Source organism: Scomber scombrus, chromosome 13 (assembly GCF_963691925.1).
Source record: "Scomber scombrus chromosome 13, fScoSco1.1, whole genome shotgun sequence".
Classification (NCBI taxonomy): Eukaryota; Metazoa; Chordata; class Actinopteri; order Scombriformes; family Scombridae; genus Scomber; species Scomber scombrus.
Genome location: NC_084982.1, coordinates 25,613,818 through 25,632,074, shown reverse-complemented (window position 1 = coordinate 25,632,074; position 18,257 = coordinate 25,613,818). Strand labels below are relative to the sequence as shown.

At 42.3% G+C, this 18,257-nt stretch overlaps 2 protein-coding genes across 2 annotated transcripts; one reads left to right on the top strand and one right to left on the bottom strand.

Annotated features, from left to right (window-relative positions):
* Window positions 1-15: 15 nt before the first annotated feature.
* On the bottom strand, window positions 16-14,847 carry mcm3ap (minichromosome maintenance complex component 3 associated protein). The gene is made up of 29 exons (XM_062432028.1): window positions 14,778-14,847; window positions 12,576-14,584; window positions 12,104-12,348; window positions 11,669-11,750; window positions 11,348-11,501; window positions 10,734-10,927; window positions 10,502-10,641; window positions 10,067-10,264; window positions 9,595-9,863; window positions 9,332-9,494; window positions 8,654-8,811; window positions 8,126-8,358; window positions 7,479-7,714; window positions 6,646-6,746; window positions 6,375-6,506; window positions 6,046-6,159; window positions 5,791-5,943; window positions 5,323-5,520; window positions 5,137-5,205; window positions 4,912-5,046; window positions 4,297-4,456; window positions 3,862-4,117; window positions 3,305-3,402; window positions 2,572-2,962; window positions 2,153-2,431; window positions 1,912-2,041; window positions 1,118-1,303; window positions 816-966; window positions 16-625 (listed from the first exon to the last, which is right to left on the bottom strand). The coding sequence occupies exons 2-29, from the start codon at window positions 14,581-14,583 to the stop codon at window positions 458-460; spliced, it is 6,801 nt and encodes a 2,266-aa protein (XP_062288012.1). The 5' UTR covers window position 14,584; window positions 14,778-14,847; the 3' UTR covers window positions 16-457.
* Window positions 14,848-15,070: 223 nt separating this feature from the next.
* Window positions 15,071-18,048, top strand: LOC133992772 (endoribonuclease YbeY-like). The gene is made up of 4 exons (XM_062431501.1): window positions 15,071-15,449; window positions 15,934-16,065; window positions 16,152-16,220; window positions 17,122-18,048. The coding sequence occupies exons 1-4, from the start codon at window positions 15,240-15,242 to the stop codon at window positions 17,215-17,217; spliced, it is 507 nt and encodes a 168-aa protein (XP_062287485.1). The 5' UTR covers window positions 15,071-15,239; the 3' UTR covers window positions 17,218-18,048.
* Window positions 18,049-18,257: the final 209 nt, after the last annotated feature.

The following is an 18,257-nucleotide window of genomic DNA, read 5'->3' as shown; positions in this document are numbered from 1 at the left end:
TGAACAGTACAAAAACAAAAACAAACAAAACTGAAGGTTGGTTTTAACTGGTTTAACAAATATAATCATTCAAGGTGTTTAAAAAAAAGAGACAAAAAGCAGCTTTTCACCAATTTTTGAACTATAAGAATGAAGTTTATGCAAAATAACATAATTTTAGACATTGTATATGCACTAGTACATATGTTTAAGTTACACATGCAAAGTCAATGGCAGAAAATTAAACAAAACGTCTTGATTTGTCTCCTACTTGTACAAACTCAGACCTCACACACACACACTGATGCATTAATCTGATCTCAACAGTCCAAGAAGAAACACTGACAACAAAGAGAGCTCAGAGACGCCATAATTTCATCAATGAAATCAAAAATACTCTCTATTGTAAGCAGACAGGTTTGTTTGTCCTCAGTTTTCAAACATTTTTATAAAAAACTAAATTGAAATGAACGGTTCATCAGTCATCCACGATGCTCAGCAGACCATTCAGCTTTAGTCTGCAGGCTAGTTCTTCTTCTTGGCTTGCCAAAATCTGTTGCTCGAGTTCCTTCAGTCGCCAAGCCATCGATACAGGAGCGGTCTTGGGCCAGTCTGCTTTCTCCGACAGCTCATCAGATTCTGATTCCTGGAAAGTCAAGTCAAATTTTTGTTCTGTTAAGGTTTACTGTGACTGTTAATGCAGAATTCAAGAGTAAAGCTCGGTCAGTTTTGGCCAAATCTGCCACTTTCTGTACTTCTACTACCTAGATTGACTGTGTGAATGAGGAAATAACACGTCTCTGGATCATTGAGTGAGGTGAGCAGAGATGTCTTACCTCTGTGAGAGCGGCGTCCCGAGTCTTGGCTGCGGGTGCGTGCGATATGATTGTGGGCATGGACAGCAGGGTGGAGGAAGGAATGAAAAGCGGAGTAGACAAGTGGTCGAAGGCGTCACCGTCCAGCCAGCGCTGAAGCTGCTCCATGCTCCTGCAGAGACATACAGCAGTGTGAGAGTCACATGACAGATTCTGTATAATCTAATAAAAACTGCAGTATAAATGTGCCAATAACTATTTTTCTTTGCTTATGCCAGATACAATCATCTCTTCCTCTTTCATTAATCTCGCTGTATCTGTACCTTTTGCTTTCAGCCTTCTCCTCCTCTAAGTTCCGGAGGACTTTGTGGGCGAGCAGCTCCTCCGCTGTGGGAGTGTGTGAGACGTCCAGCGGCGCCGTCAGGGCCTTGAAAGGCTCCAGAGGATTGCTGAACAACCGCTGCCTGAGGGACAGACCGGTGGGTGTGGCACAAGCAGCTGCACTCGCCCTGCGGAGGGGAGAGGAAGAAGGGGGGAGATTGGAAGATATTGCGGGGAAAAGGGAGAAAGCAAAGAAGAACATGATGATGTTACTTGGCTGTATGTTCTATAAGGAGCACTTTCTGTGATTTCTCTCCAAAATAAGTTAAAAAAAAGTCTCTCAACTTGGAAGAGAAACTTTATAAACAAGCCTATTTCTCCTAATTACCTGCAATGTTTAATCATACTACTCACTTAAAGGCAAAAGTCACTGCATGCATACAGACTGGAGTCTTTTACACCATCTACTCTGTTTGTGTAATAATCACCTAACCAGCAGTGACCCTGGACATTAAGGTGAGGTCAGATAGCAAGACAAGTGCTGTGAAACTTTACTTTTTTAATGCAGACTGCCTGTTTTATGTCTGCTGCTTTATGATATGTGATATTACAGAATTAAATTCATCTGAATAACCTCTTCAGCTCCACTAAATGAAAATTGCTGCAGCAGTTTAAGAAGGAAGGGTTGCCTTTACACTACATTGATTCAAGGTGACAAGTTGCAATCAGTGGTTTTAAAAAGGTTAAAGTCTAGATGACCAGTGACACTTTTAACGGGCACGTTGGACCTTCATACCCTTTGTTCTCCTGCTGCTTCTCTCTGTGGGTTTGTCTGACGGCCTCGGTCCATCCTTCAGGCGGCTGGAAGCCCTTCAACGACTCTGTGAGGAAGTAAACCAGGATCTCCCCGTCCTCCGTCACAGCATCTTCATAAAAGGGATAAACAATTTCCACCAGATTAGTCATAAATTGTCAGAAGATACAAGTAAAAAATAGGTATACTACAGTAGATTAATCTTTACAAAAAATGCCCTCACCTTCACAGACTGGTGGTCCAGGTACCTGCCAGTCCTTCAGCTTGTGATCTATGCAAATCACCAGCACGTCATCCCAGGGGATCTGACAGGAACTCTGGTCTCCGTCGCCCCAGCTGCCCGCGGTTACCTTCAATCTGGGGGTTCTGCTACGGCGACCCTTTAGTCGGACTCTTTCCAGCAGGTTTTCCAAGCGTGACATTATGAGGGGCTGACTGTTGCGTGAGACCGGGATCTGAGCAGCGTAATGAAAGACGGAGGAGCAGAGTTCGGAATATGAATCTAGAGAGAGGGAGAGATGATAAAGGAGAGGAAAATAAATTGGTTATTTTGTCTCTTGCTTCCATTTTTGTGTGTCTTTTTATACTAAAGAACTACAGTAGTGGAAATAATAAAAACATGAAACTATCTTAGTCACTGACCTGTGTTAGATACTTGATTCCACTGCGGCAGCTTCAGGCTCAGGATGGCTTTTTGTAGCCAGTCCATGTGCGAGGCCGAGTTCCAACCCAGATGAGGGACAAAGTCACGAGTATCAGGCAGGCAGAACTCGCCCGGCGGCCACGACAGTCTGGAGAGATCCTGCGACGTCACTCTGTCAGCGATGTGATCCAGGACAGCGTTGTAAAGCTGGATGACGGGTGCGGGGTCCTGGGAGGGGAGACAAGCCGCAGCTCGTTCCTGGCGGTGGGCTTGAACCCTCTGACTGAACTCACGACTCAGGCTGGCCTCGACGAGCTGCACCAGGGTCTGACAGGAGAGGGGGAAGGGTGGCGGTGCACGGGCCAGCAGCCACTGCATAGCGTGACTGAGCTGGAGACACAGCAGGAAGGCAAGAGGAAGATAAGTTGAATAAAGTGAATCAAACAACATACATATACTACAGATTATTAACCTTTTTAGCATTTGAGTTCACATAAATAACTGAGAGATGCTCCTGCTTGATTCTTTAGAGTCCATGTGTATAAAAGCACATTGTTGCTGACAACTATTCATAGAAATTATAATTCAAATAATAATTAAGTCCTTTACTTCATTTTTTAAGCGCTATCTTAAACACAACATTACTACACTGTTAAATCCCAACACAATCCTGCTCTTGACAGCTGCAGTTTTTCTGTGCTGTAAGTTTCTCTCTGTGTGTGTGTGTGTTACCTGTTTGGATCCCTGCAGATCACTGGTAGTCTCCGGTATGAAGAGGAAGGTGTATTCTGATATCAGGCCTTCTTTGACGAGTGTATCCAGCATCAGGTCTGAGGGACAAAAGGACCACAGGACAAGAGTCAGTCAGACACATTTTGTCTAAATTAATTCAGCTACTTTTTCATGATGACATCCAAAAGCCATCAGAGAACTAAACTGCTGAATGTCAAACTAATAAGTACAACCCTATACTTGTACACATGCAATAATACCCTGATCATGTGCAATATAACTGAGTGCATGTACTCACTCTGCTTTAATACCATTTATTGTTTATTTTGATTTACTTATTCAGACTGTAATGTGTCTACTTGTCTGTAGTTTTATGTTACTGTATATAACACTGGAGACACTTAATTTTGTTTTTGTATACTGTGAATACAATGCAACTTTCCCACAGCCTGCTTTAACTGAGCAGCTGCTTGAATATCCCAGCTTGTCTTAAGCCCAAAACTCACTGCTTTAATTCTGACTAAATCATCTAGAGACTGATTTATATCATCATTCACCTTCTTCTAGTTTCTGTGTGTCGCTGTCAGGTCCTGGCACCAGAATAACCAGAGGCAGCGGACTGTGCCAGGTGCTGGCCTGTTGTAGCTGTCTGAGCTGAAGCCGAGCTGACAGCAGAGGAACGTCCTGCTCGTCTTGCTCGGACTCTGCGGCACGCGGCGCGGGGAGCAGCATGATTAGAGCTCCTGTCCCCTGGAGATCACAGCACTCCTCCATTTTGGAGAGGCTGTCTTCAATGAGAGGACCTCTGGACGCCTGAGAGACAAAAAGAAGGAAGAAAACACCACGGAGGCAGGATATGTCAGATTTTTATTTAACTAAATGATTAAAAAGTTATCTACAATACATCTACATTACTTTATTATTCTCCTCCTTTATCAAGTAATACATTTAAAACTCAAAGTGAATGTCAAAAACGTGCAGTGTGATCTAACCTTAATGCTGACGTGGACTTTGTGAACATGCTGTTCGGTCTCCTGCAGAGCGTTGATGACACAGAGGGTCTGCAGAGTGCCATCAGGCTGCTTCTCCTCCTCCATGACCTCTGACTTCTTGCCACCACCGAGCTTCACCTCCAGCCAGTCAGAGAGGATCCTGAAGCAACGAGAGACAGGAGAAGACACGCATGATGAACAATGTCACATTAAATTTCATTTCTATGGTAATTAAACATCCACCTGTTACTTAAGTGATGTTGCCTTAAAGGAATATTATCTTTTTTTAGTGCATTTATCTGTCAAGTTCATGTAGTCACTAAATCCAGGAAATATCTCCCAAACTTTATGTCTAACTTTATGATAAACTATTCCTGATATATAGATGTGTGTGTATTCTGAAAAGTAACAATGTTTTACCAAAGGAGAAAATTCCTCAAAGTAGCATTAATCAATATTTTTTTAACAAATAAAGAAATGTATAACATATATTTACTCAGTTATTATGATTCTATGGATATTTCCTTTTGCTGTCTCTGTTTATAAGTTGTTATTATTAGTAGGAAGTTATGCTGTTCCCTGTTTTTTCTGTTGTATTGACGTGCAGCTGCTCACCTGTCTGCCAGGCTGGCGACGCTCTCATCATCGCTGGGTAAGAGGAGAACGGCTTTCCAGAAGATTCTCTCCGGTGGATCGGGGATGTTTTCGGTCACCAGTGCTGACAGGTCGAGTGGCGCCCACACCGACTCACTGAGAACAACATGATAAACGTTTTATAAAGAAAAAAAAAAGAAGAGAGATATCCAAGTCCATCGACATACTGATCAACTCGTCACTTACTTGAGCAGCTGTTGATAGTAGTAGTGGACTCTCAGCTGGTGGATCACTTCCTGTCTCATTTTCAACAACCTTAACAAGACACAAAACACGTTACTGATACGAGGCGCCAAATCATCCAAACCAGCATTTATTATAAGCTGTAAATATGAACCACAACCTTAAATAGAACCACATGTAACCACATACCTGGTGCTGGACAGAGCTAACGTCCCTGAGTTGCCCAGGTTGACCAGACCCAAGGCCAGATCTGCCATGGAGGGCCGTGCTGGAGCGCTGGGAGCCAGAGCCTTCAGTTTGAAGCGAGGGTCGACGCAGCAAGGAGCGGCGGGGAAACCTCTCATCTGTCTCTTCAGCTGCCGACGCACCGCCACCACATCACGCCACCTAGATGCAAAGATAAGAGGTGGAAAAAGACAGGAAGGAACAGGTAGAGAGTGAGAAGGATGTAATGGTCTGTCAGTGTGTCTAGTTGAAATTGGCCAAGCCTATGCTAACTAATTTAATCTTTACATTTTCAGTAAAATAATGGATAATCCTGCCTGAACTAGCAGCCAAACAATCTAAAAAGAGTTCCTGAGTTGCAGTGAAATGTTCATAGTTATTAATAAAGTGGTCTTGATATTTCACTGGCTGTCTGTATCCTCCATGTCTTACCTTTTGATGTACTTGTGGATCCGCTGCAGCTCAACATCGAGGATTTCTTCCACCAACAGAGCGATATCTGCATTCAGAGTCTCCTCAACCAGACTGGTGCAGACCTGCTCGGTGCATTTCGCCACACGCTCCGTTTTCTCATCCACAGCTTCCCTAAAAAAAAACAGTTGCAGATGTTGTAAGAGCCTGTATTGCTAACAGTCTATAAGAACACATTCAAATCGATTATAATATGGTTGGGTTTTTGATCCTTACTGGATCTCAGAGGTGGCGGCCTCCTTGATGGTCTCGTCTATGACTTCGTAGATGAGTTCCTTGCAGAGAGAGAAGCTGTATTGGATCAGGAAGGCCTCGTGCTCCTGCTTCCTCCTGGTACACACAGAGAGGAAAAAGGAAATGTGGGTTTGTGCTTTTAATATGTGACTGTGATGATGGATAAAACTCATCAGTCCTAATGAAAGCTGGAAAGAAAATTACAAGGCTTTGCATATTAGATTTTTTGTTTTATTTTACTTTATTATATCTGACTGTTTTAACCCTCACATTATCATTATCAGGCTTTCATTAGCTGTCAGTAGACCCACCTGGCTTCTTCAAGCTTGCGTTTCTCCTCAACGACGTGATCTTGTTCCAGCTGGATCTCGGATGACGACACCTCTTGTAGCATCTGTCCCAAAACCTCGGTCACCACGGACTCCACCTGCACGCTGCTCTCCCTGCAGATCCACAGACAAGAGGCACCACAGGTTAAGTCAAAGAAGTGTAAAAGTCTATTATAGTGTTTATTAAAATGCACCACCTGATCTGAGCTGATACAGAAAGGAAAGGATGTATAAAAAGATAGTTTAAACTTACGAGAGCGCTGTTGTGGTGTAGCTTGCACCGGCATCGGCTACCTCTCTCACCGTCGCTTCAACCACCTCTTCGATAACACGGTCTAGTACGGCCATGATGTCCTGCAGGTACGACAAAGTTACCAGTTAATATCGTTAAATAGTCAATCAACAGAAAAGTAAGAATTTGCTGCTTTTTCTTGTCTTACATTGTAATAAATTGACAATCTTTGGATTTTGGCCTGTTTTTTTAAAGATAAATAAGGTATTTGACATCACCTTCTACAGGGTCTGCTACAGACAATTGTAATCACTGTTTTTGTGATGCTTTATAGACCAAACAATTACTGAAGAAACGAACCGGCAGATTAATTGATAATGAAAATCATTGTTAGTTGTACCCCAGTAATAAGAAACAAACTCAGATACTTCTATCTTTATCTTTTTAAAAATGTATTTTTGAGTTATTATATTGATTTCAGACTTAATATGAACAGATGTGCTGCATCTTTAAATGTTAAAAGGAGAGAAATAAGTTTAAAGGGCCAAATAAATGCAAAAAAACAAGAACTACAGTGCAAGATATTCTGAGACACAACAGAGATCTTCTTCACCTCATCGCTGTACTAATTAGAGACAAACTCAGATACTTCTATCTTTTCTTTTTTTAAATGTATTTTTGAGTTATTATATTGATTTCATAATGAACAGATGTGCTGCACACTTTGGTGGCTTTAAATGTTAAAGCCTTTAGTTTAAAGGGATAAAAAAAATATGAAAACATTCAGGATACAGGAAGTTCAGTAAGGATGAAACGATTCTAACTGAGACGAAGAGCAGAGAGGTCTTCCTCACCTCGTCGCTGTACTGAGGTTTGGGTGGAGGTGATGGTGGTTTGACAGGCTGAGGTTGGGCTATCGGCTGGAACAGCTGCTGGGAGTCTGCTGGACGAGCAGCGCTGTGAAGTGAATCCGCTGGCTCTCCGGTCTCATCTCTAACAGCTGGAGGAAGACCGAACCCGGCGGGAACGTCGACCTGCGTCAGCAACTCAGCGCTGGGTGGAGCTTTAACCTCCAGCTTGGTTGCTATGGCTACGACAATGAAGGACAAACAGAGATGTTAATATTGAGAATAATTCTTTAGATTCTTATATGTGTGGTACAATTACAAACAAAATTTAAGCATGTTACTACTGACACAGCAGTGACATTCAGGTTGGTTTAAATATGTCACCTATTTTATTTTGCTATTTTTTTCCTTTCTCTCTAACCTCATCATGTATTATTCTTGATTTTTCTTGTATGAGTCTGTGTGTTTATTGTTGTAAATGATCTATGTGAAAGAGGAGCAGATATCCTAAAATACTGAACTAAAGTAATCAAAGTAAAGTAGAGTAAAGAGAACTAAAGTAAACTTAAGTAAATTAAAGTAAAGTAAGGTAAAGTAAACTAAACTAAAGTGTCTGTAAAGGTCCGTGTCCCAGTTCAGGATCACTGAAATACCTTTGAACTGGCTCGACTGGCTGGAGGAGGGGAGAGCCATTGGTGCCTCTCCCCTGAACTTGTTCTGGAAGTCGAAGCTGCAGACCGGAGCGTGCTGCGGAGGGTTAGGGAGCGAGCCTCCGTTCACCACCTCGCCAACCAACATCATTTTCTTGGAGAGGATGACCTCTGACTTCTTCTGGGAGAGAGGAAGCTCCGGCTCCTGATAGGCTATCCGACTCAGCTCCACCACACTGTCAACAAGGTGTTGAGATAATTAAGTGAAACGTTTTTAACCCAAAATGTTCCTAAACAATACTGAGTCAAGAGAAGATACGATAAGATATTCATTTATTAGTCCCACGTGGGGAAATCTACAGTATTACAGTAGCAAAAATAGAAAGAGCATCAATAAAAAGAACACTAAATAATACATAAGTACACAAGCAATAAAACAATTGTAGTAAAAAATTGTGACATTATGTTCAAGATGATTTTAAACTCTAAACCGAATAAAAAAATAATAAAAACCACTATTAAGGCACGCACCCGTCATTGACATTGAGGCCGTACTGCTGGATGAAGTCCGTTGCCTCGTCAACGGTGCGAAACATTAACATCCGAACGATGTCATCGAGTGGAAACGCAGTCGACCGTGGACCAACTGTGTGAGCCACGTTCAGAGCCTTCAGGGCCTTCGCTCTGACCTGCAGACACATGAAAACTCATTTAATAAGGATTTAAAAAACACAAGATACATAATTTAGTATTAAACTGCAAACTAATGTGTACTTGTGTGTACAATAATTTAATATCTGCTGTTTTATAGACTATACTTTGAAAAAAAGAAGACAACATTTTTAAATATAATAAAACAGAATAAAGATCAATAAAACACAGAACAAAGTAGAATTAAATTGTCTCTAAACTGAAAAAAACATTGATTTAAAATGGGAAATCAATGAGGGACAATTAATCTCTTTTTTAGTTTTTAGTCTAGCTTTCATTAAACTTAATCTATTTTATTTCATTTTTGCTTTTGTCTTTTTAATTTATTTGAACCTACCTAACTTTTAATAAACTTGTTCTCTTATTTTCACATACTTTATTTACAATTTTTTAAACACATTTATCATTCTTAATAAATTCATTTTCTTAATAAGTCTAAATTTTGTAGAAGTCAGTCTTACTTAAATTTATTCATGAAGGAGTTTTAGAGTTTCTGACCTGGTTGAAGTATCTGTGCAGGAGGCAGCTGGCCAGGTAGGAAGCTCCTTTCACCAGTTTGAAGAAGCGCACAAAGTTGTTGCTGTTGACGGCGGCGAATGCCTGCACGGCAAACTTCACCTCAGGAGAGTTACGCACCTCGTCACGAAACTGCTGCACATCACTGCGAGGAGAAGAAGAAGAAGAATAAGGAAGTGTGAATACAAACAAATCACAGCTGAGGATGTGTGTGAACGTGACTTTGTGTGGTTTCATGGACAGACCGCAGGATGTCGCCGTCGTTGAGCTTCACCAGGACGCTGTACTGGCGGAACTCGGCCTCACGGGCGCAGTAGATCTGACGCGTGTCCAGGTCCTCGTACATCTCCTTCAGACTCTGCAGGCACTTGGTCATGTTCTCGTTGTTGATCTTGGCGTCGAAGGTAGAAAGGCTCTCCTCGCAGAGGTGGTGGGAGCAGTGCACGTGGAAGCGGGTGCACTTCTCGATCAGTGACACGGTGTGAGGGCAGCACAGGCGCTGCTGGATGATATCCTGAAGGGGTCACACAGGAAAAATCAGTCTTCAATATATATGTTGTGATTTGTGAAGTATCATCATTAACATACTGCTGTTTTTCTAATACAATAAGGTGACAAACACATGAAACTACTCATTATTTTCTTTAAACTGACACAATAATCCATCTTATAATTTCACATTAGTGTAGATCAGCTCCTCTGAAGCAGGTATTGTACCTTACGGATGCCGCGCGTCCTGTTCCAGACAAAGTCGTACCAGTCCCTGTAGTTGTCGGGGCCCTGGTCCATGATCTGAGTCACCAGGTAGTCCATGGTCATGCTGAGTACGGGCAGGGGGCGCAAGTCGTGGGGCAGCGGCTCCTCCTGGTCGGCCGATGAGCGACTGTACTCTTTGATGGCCGTTGTGTGATCCACCTAGTAGAGAACAGTCCAGATGTGTGTCTAAATTGTGAACTTTAAGATAAATGATCAGCTATTTTGTGTTCATTAAGCTACATTTATTAATATATTCATCATACCTGGATAACAGAAAAATAAACTGATTACTAATTAATGCAACAGAACACATTTAGCTCAAACTAAATGAAAAAGGACAACTCAATTAATGAATATCCGACCATTTTGACAAGTATAAAGTATTTCAAACATTACCATCTCTGTGTTTGCGATGACCTCGAATACGCTGAGCTGGTTCCTTGTTTCCCTCATGTACCTCTCCTTCTCCGGACACATATCAGGACACGTTCCCACAAACACCTTGGACAGGTCCAGGTCCGTCCGCTTGGGTCGACCTGTGTGGACACAACGCAGACAGACAGTTAGAAATGTGTCTGAAGCCAGAAGTGAACGACAAAGCAGCAGGTTAACGCAATGTCTTCTTCACCTTGACGCAGGATCTTGTCTCTCTGCTCCAGGAGGCGGTACTTGTCCTCGGCGGTGTCAGCCAGCTGACCGATGAGAGGGAGGAGGGAGGAGGGGACCGGGCGCTCCAAGCTCTGGGTATCTGCGCTGCTCTCTTTCTGCAGCTCGGAGTCAAACTGGAGAGATTTCACCATGGACGACTTCTTCACCGGAGAGCTGACGGAGACGTAAGAAAGAAAGAAATAAGAAAGGAAGGAAGAAAAAAAAAAGGAGACAAATCTTATGTTGTGTTGACCGTGGCTGGACTGACTTCATCAAATTTAAATCTGCTTTTAATGTTTGATTGTTTTGATGTTTTCTTTTATTTGTTTTGTTTTTCTATTTTGTTTCTTCTTCTCTGCATTGCTTTTATTAATTGTGTTTAAATTTATTCTGTATGGTTTTATTGTTTCAATTGTTTGATTCTGTAAAGTGTCTAAATAAAATGTATTGTTATTTTTATTATTAATGAGAGTGCTCCAAACTGTAATTTATGGATGTGATTAGATAACTATAAAGCAAGTAGTAAACAACCAACACTATAACTGAATTGGACTTTAACCTCTCGTAATGATTTCATGCAGGTGCAGCTGTTACCTGCGGCTGAAGTTCATTGCGCTGCCGACAGCAGCACCTCTGAACGGAGGCCTTCTGAGCGGAGAGGAAGCCGCCTTGGACGCTATGTCCTCCTGACCTTCTCCCTCTGCCTCCTCCCTCTCTGCTGCAGTTCTGCTCCCTTTGTCTCCCGGACCTGATGCACAAAATAAACCAGAATCAAGTCAGCGAGGAACTTAATGTTGAAAAGTGAAGGAAATATGACAATAAAAAGTCTTTACCTCTAAAACAGAATTATTAATCCAGCAAACTGACATTTATTTCTATAATAATTGAGGTTTCTTAAAAAGGTGTTGTATTTACTTTGCTTCTTTCTCTGCCACAAGAGGAGAAGTTCTTGTCTGTGCATCATTTTGCCTTTCTTCTTTGCCTTTGCCGCTGACGCCTGTAAGAGATAACATGTAAAAGTGACAAAAAGCAACATTATTTTGTGTTTCAGTCTTACAAAGAGTCAAGTTTAAACTGAGCTCTGAGGACGAGGTAAATGATGCCAAAAACCAAACCAGCAAAGAGTCTGTTGTTGTTTTAGAGCCATCAATGAACTACTAGCAAAATCACTGCTCCAATCTTATAAGGCAGTCGTTCTACCATAAAGCACTGTGAGTAATTAATAAAGTTAGTTGTAGCTGAAAACACAGAGTGAGTTGAGAAGCAGCTTTGTAAGAACGTTTTTGGGGAGGCCAGGTGAATCAAAAAGACCTTAGGAGCCTGACGGTGTTAAAGCAGGATTTAACTCACGTGGTCATCAAAGTGCACGATGGCCAGGTTCTTGGCAGTCCGGCAGAAGACTTTGCGGACTCTGCCGAACCGACCGAAGTGCTTCTCGATCAGCTCCTTCTTGTTGAGGGCTGGAGGAACGTTCCTGCACTGGATGGTGGTGCAGTCAGCGGAGCCGCCGCTGAGGCTCTCCATGCTCTCCCGGCGTGTGCCGCGCTTCTCTGGAGTCGTGTTTTCAATCTGCGGTTCTGGAACGACTGCTGAATCTAGAGAAGGGATGATAGGTGAGTAAAAGAAGAGAAGATGATGGATGTTCTTCTAAATAATTCAAGGTCTTTAGTTAAAATGAAGTGGAAGATGAAAGTTTCTGCGTCTAGTAAACTAGATATTTATTGAGCAGCAGTTACTTTTAGAGACCAAATACGTTTTAACACGAACTTTAATGTAAAAGGCAGATAATACACAGTCTGTCTGTATGATTTGAATATCTCACCTGGCTCGTCAGCTTTTTCCATCACCTCTCTCATCAGTGTTTGGGCTTCAGGAGTTGCAGCAGTCAGGTTTTCATCCTGAATTTGGACATCATCACCCTCCGCCTCCTCCAGCTGACTCTCCTTGGCAGCATCTCGTCTCGCCGGTGGAGTCACATCTCTTCTCAGTCCGCTCAGCGCCCTGCCGAATAACCCTGGTGGGGGCCCACGGGACCTCATCAGGGGCCTCTTTGGGGGGTGTCTGGGTAAATCTGTTTCTGCTGGAGCATCCTCCTCCGCAAGGGGTTTCTCTGGGGCAGAACTGGGGACCACTGCATCCTCTTTACGCTTGGTGCCTTTGCTGGACCGTGCAAATATATTAGTGTCCCCTAAACCTTCGAGGCTGCTCCCTTTATCATCTGAACCGGCTTCTGTGTTCGCTTTGGCCTCTCCAAAAGCCGAGGGCTGCACAAAGTTGCTTCCTGTAAAAATTGACGCCGTCTGTGGTTGGACGGTTTTGGCTGAGAAGCTGAAAGAGGATGGGGTGGTGGGCTCGGTGGTGGAGGCTTTAGTGTTGGAGCTGGAGGGGGCGCCTGGTTGGGAGAAGGTGAACTGGAGAGTGCTGGAGGGGCCGCTGCTAGTCCCAGTTGTTAAAGGGTTACTTTGGGTAGAGATCGAAGGGGCTGCAGCAGGCTGAGAGAAGCTGAAGCCAAGAGGTCCAGATTTAGCTCCGGTCAAGAGGGGGAAGCCAGTGGTGGTGCTGCCGCTACTCATGGTGGTGGAGCTGGTCTGGGGTGCGTTACTGCTGCCAAAAGGTGAGTTGGAAGTAGGTTGAGGGTTAGTGGGCTCGGGACTGGCGCTGAAGATAGGTTTGAAAAGAGCCTCGTTGGCTGGCTTGAAGCTGAATTCGGATGTGCCAAAACTTCTGCTTTGGGTCGATGCTACTCCAAACACACTGGTGGTGGAGACAGTGGTGGATGTTGGCTGTCCAAACACACTGCTGGTGGGGACACTGGTGGACGCTGGCTGTCCAAACACACTGGTGGGAACAGTGGTGGATGCTGGCTGTCCAAACATACTGTTGGTGGAGACAGTGGTGGATGCTGGCTGTCCAAACATACTGTTGGTGGAGACAGTGGTGGACGCTGGCTGTTCAAACATACTGTTGGTGGAGACAGTGGTGGATGCTGTCTGTCCAAACATACTGTTGGTGGAGACAGTGGTGGACGCTGGCTGTCCAAACATACTGTTGGTGGAGACAGTGGTGGATGCTGGCTGTCCAAACATACTGTTGGTGGAGACAGTGGTGGACGCTGGCTGTCCAAACATACTGTTGGTGGAGACAGTGGTGGATGCTGGCTGTCCAAACACACTACTGGTGGGGACACTGGTGGATGCTGGCTGTCCAAACACAGACTGTCCAAAACTGAGCGGCTGAGGTTGCCCTAAAGTTGTGTTGGAGCCTGAAGAAGTCATCATCTGAGAGCTCCCAAATCCAGACGGTTGCTGCTGCTGCTGCTGCTGTTGTTGTTGTTGTCCATATGGAGGTGGTGGTTTCCCAAATCCTGGAGGCTGCTGAGCAAACCCTGCCGCCTGCCCAAAAGCAGAAGTCTGTCCGAAAGCAGGTGTCGGCTGCCCAAACACTGAACCCTGACTTGATCCAGTTGTCTGCCCAAAAGCTGGAGGAGGAGCACCACTACTACCTCCACCACCAAATCCAGAGGTGTTCATCCCGAAAGCTGGAGGCTGGCTCACTGGAGGCTGCTGCTGCTGCTGCTGCTGTTGTTGTTGTTGTTGTTGTGTGGACGGCTGGCCGAAAGCAGAGCCTTGTCCGAAGAGAGGGTTTCCATGCTGGGGGGGGTTGACAGACGGCTGTCCAAATGCAGAAGGCTGGAAAAACCCCACAGACTGAGGAGGCTGATTGTTTGGGATTTGCTGCCCAAATAAAGGGAACGATCCAGTCTTCATAGCATTGTTTGGGGCTTGGAAAGCGCCACCTTGAGGGCTCCCAAACGGATTTGCAGGATTCATACTGAAAATATAAGAAGGTATAACGTCTCTTTTGTTATATTTTTAAGTAAACACCCCCACTTTCTTCTTCTTTGTGCCATTAAACTTCACTTAAACACAGCGGCATGAAAACAGCAGCTTGAGATAGTTAGATAACAATATACAAACACTTTATAATCTCTTTAGAAATACTTTAAACCTATACAATCTCTCACCTTTAGTAGTTTGCGCTTGTTTTCTTTAGCTTCAAATGCTGCATGTTTCTACATCCGGCGGAAGGTGCTGCAGCTGTTTTAGTCCCCACTCGTGCTTTTAAAGAAAAGTTCCGTTTTGCGTCAACGGTAAGACCATTCATTGCTCGGAGAGGTTCGTGTGTTTTAGACAATAAAACGACCACTTATATTTAGACACATAGTGTGGTGTAGCTTCTTAAAAAAAGGTTATTGTTATATTGTGACTATACTGAAAGTAAAGTTAAATTAGCGCTTTTTTTAAGGAAGCAGGGAGTGTCACCTTGAATTCAGTCGGAACGAGTTATTATTATAACTATCCATCATCTGTTATTATGGATTAGTTTTATCCTTCATTTATATGTTTTTCCAAGTATCTGTTGTGTGTGTTTGGAGCTTTAGTGTTAAAATAAAATCATAGGAGTAGAGGTGCGTAATCTCCATAGCATGGGTGTAGTGGTGCGTAATCTCCAGAAGGTGGTGCCTTTGCGCAGAGCCAGGCTGCGCAGAGATGTGGACACACTGAGACACATCCTGGGTGTGCAGAAGTTTGACCTGGGCATCATCTGTGTGGACAACCAGAGGATGCAACACATTAATAACATCTACAGGAAGAAAAATGTGCCAACAGATGTCCTCTCCTTTCCATTTTATGAGGTAAATATATGTTGTTGTTTTTTAAAATTACAATAATGCATGAACTACCTGCTTCCACTGGAGTCTGGATTTTAAATATTTGTATTCATTTAATCATTTTAGAGCAGTACAGACATTTTAAAAATACAGTGCAGATGTTACAGTCCATGTCCATGTTTCCTCAGTGCAGAACATGCTGTTATTGTCATTTTTTATTCATTATAGTTGACTTATGCAGCTGTAACACAATGATTTAGTATATCTATCTATATCTATATGAGCTGATTGTTCCATGTTATGTGACCCAGTGGTTCAAAATCTATTCTAAACTGTGTAGACCTCTCTCCAATATCTATATTGGATATTAATTCTTTGCCAATTTATTATTAACCTTTTTTTCATTAGTATTATGATTTCTGTCCAATAGCTTCCCTGTTATGTGACTCAGTGGTTCATCAGGGGTCAGCTGAGTTTACTAACCAGGTATTTATTTATGTATTTTCAGGACATGAGACCCGGTAAGATGCCTTGCCCTCTTTACAGAGACGAGCTGAACCTCGGGGACATTTTCCTGGGTGTTGAGTTTGTGATGAAGCAGTGTCGAGAGGAATCCATGGATCTGCATGGAGCTCTCACTGTGGGTAGCCATGTCATTAAATAGCTTCACTAATGTTTCTAATACCTGGCCTGACATTGAATGACACTTTTCTCTTCATGTTTCAGGTTGTCACAGCACACGGTATCTGTCACCTGCTGGGTTACAGGCATGAGACAGAGGAGGAGTGGGCTGAGGTATGTGAGGAGATAACATGAAAGAAGCTTAATGTACAAAACAAACACACACAGGGTTTCTTCATCCAATGTACAAAAACCCACATTTTCTCATTTATCTTTACTGGTGTGAAGCCAGGTGGATCTTGTTGGATTTTTGCCTCTAAACCAAAATGATCGAGGTGTTTGAATTGGCTTTTTTTTCACAGTATTGAAACATTTAATGGGAAAAAAGAAATGATCAGCAACACGTATTTCCAGATCTCTCTCCCTGTTACTCTTAATATACTTAAAACTCTTAATGCTGAGTCTTTAAAGGGACTTTTTCTTCTTCTTCTCAGTTAGAACTACAGCTGTGGTGTTTCTGGACTTCATAATTATATAGTTTAGTTTTTATGTTAAACACTGTGTTTCTTTATATTTCTTTGTCTTTTACCATCTTGGGATCATGTTGGTAAATATGTTTTCACTTTAACATGGTATCCTTAGTCTTGGATTTTAGTTTTAGTGTCTGTATTCCAAGCCCTACTATCCATTAAGTTTTGGGAAAGATATTATGGTTTTGAATCTTTTAAATGTGAGTTTTCAATGCTGAGAGACGGAGGTGGACATTATTAAAACCTTGACAAAAAGCAAGACAAAAAAAAAAAAAGATACTAGCAACTGCAAGTGATTAAAAAAATGTTATATTGAACTTTCGGTTTGTAATCAGGTTTCATCTCAAACACTTGAATCACATTTATGTTAAAGTAGAACATGTTAACATCTGAATGATTTAACTGTATGTGAATATTTGCACCTTATAGATTCATAAAGCAACTAACTGAACTCTGTATGTGCTGTTTTGTCCACACATACATCACACATTTAATAATAATAATAATAATAATAATAATATTATGACGTTCATTTTTTCCTCCAGATGCATCAGAGAGAAAACTACATCCTGAACGAGTACAACAGACTGACAGGACGACATCTGGAGCCTCTGATGAAGCGATGCAGTCAGGACAGGTGACAGCAGCAGCGAGACGTCACCTGTTTAAATAAAACCTCACAGCCTGAAAAAAAACAGTGAACGCTGCATTACGGAAACGCTTCACACTCTACTGGACTACTGATTAACTCATTAACCTGGCAGAAGACAAGCACACAGCTGCTGGATTGTGTGCTGGACTTACTTCTGATATAAAACTGGGGACATGAAGAGTTGTGAAAAGTTTTCAAAACATCAAATGAACAACAAAGAAGTCTGTGCACTTACACTGTAATATTTTATTAAAATCTGCTTTAAGAAGAAGAAGTCAGTTTGTATATGAAGGATAGAAAAAGCTCATTTCTTACTTCACAAATACTTTGTACCCTCTTTACACTGCGTCTGGGACAAGATGTTTCAAGAACTGTAACTCCAAAGGCTTCAAGGACATAAAAAAAAAATGATAATAATAATTAACTTTTTCTTTTTTTAAATGTAATAACAGGCCATACAGGTTCATGGTGCAGCAGAATACTGTACTCACAGGAAGGCAGCTAAATAACGATGCACACCTCCTTTTAAAAAATAAAAAAAACCTCACTACAAAGTGCTGGATTTTTGCTTTTTTAAAATTCTATGATGAACAAATATCTTCAAATTTAAAGGAAATAATTAAGACGTCCAGCAAGACATCATGTTCGAATGTTTACGGTTGTTTAAGTGAGATTTCTTTTTCTCTCTTTTTTTAAACAGTGTTAACACAGAAGAGCCTATAAAACCGGAGATCAGGGGGATAAAATAAAATAAAAAAACTCCCATTTTGTTTTCGTACTATAAGCGAGCAGGTGTGACAGGAACAATGTGAAGAGGGTTAGCAGAAAGCATCGGGGGGGGGGGGGGGGGGGGGGGGGGTTTCGTACTATACTGTATACTGGCCTTTTAAAAAAAAGAAGACGTGAAATAAGACTTTACACTATAATATATATATATGTATATATATATCTAGCTTCCCTGGTGGTCTAGCATTTATGACTTCTAAATTTTGCCGTGGCTGATTAAAAGATAAAATCAACCCTATGTTG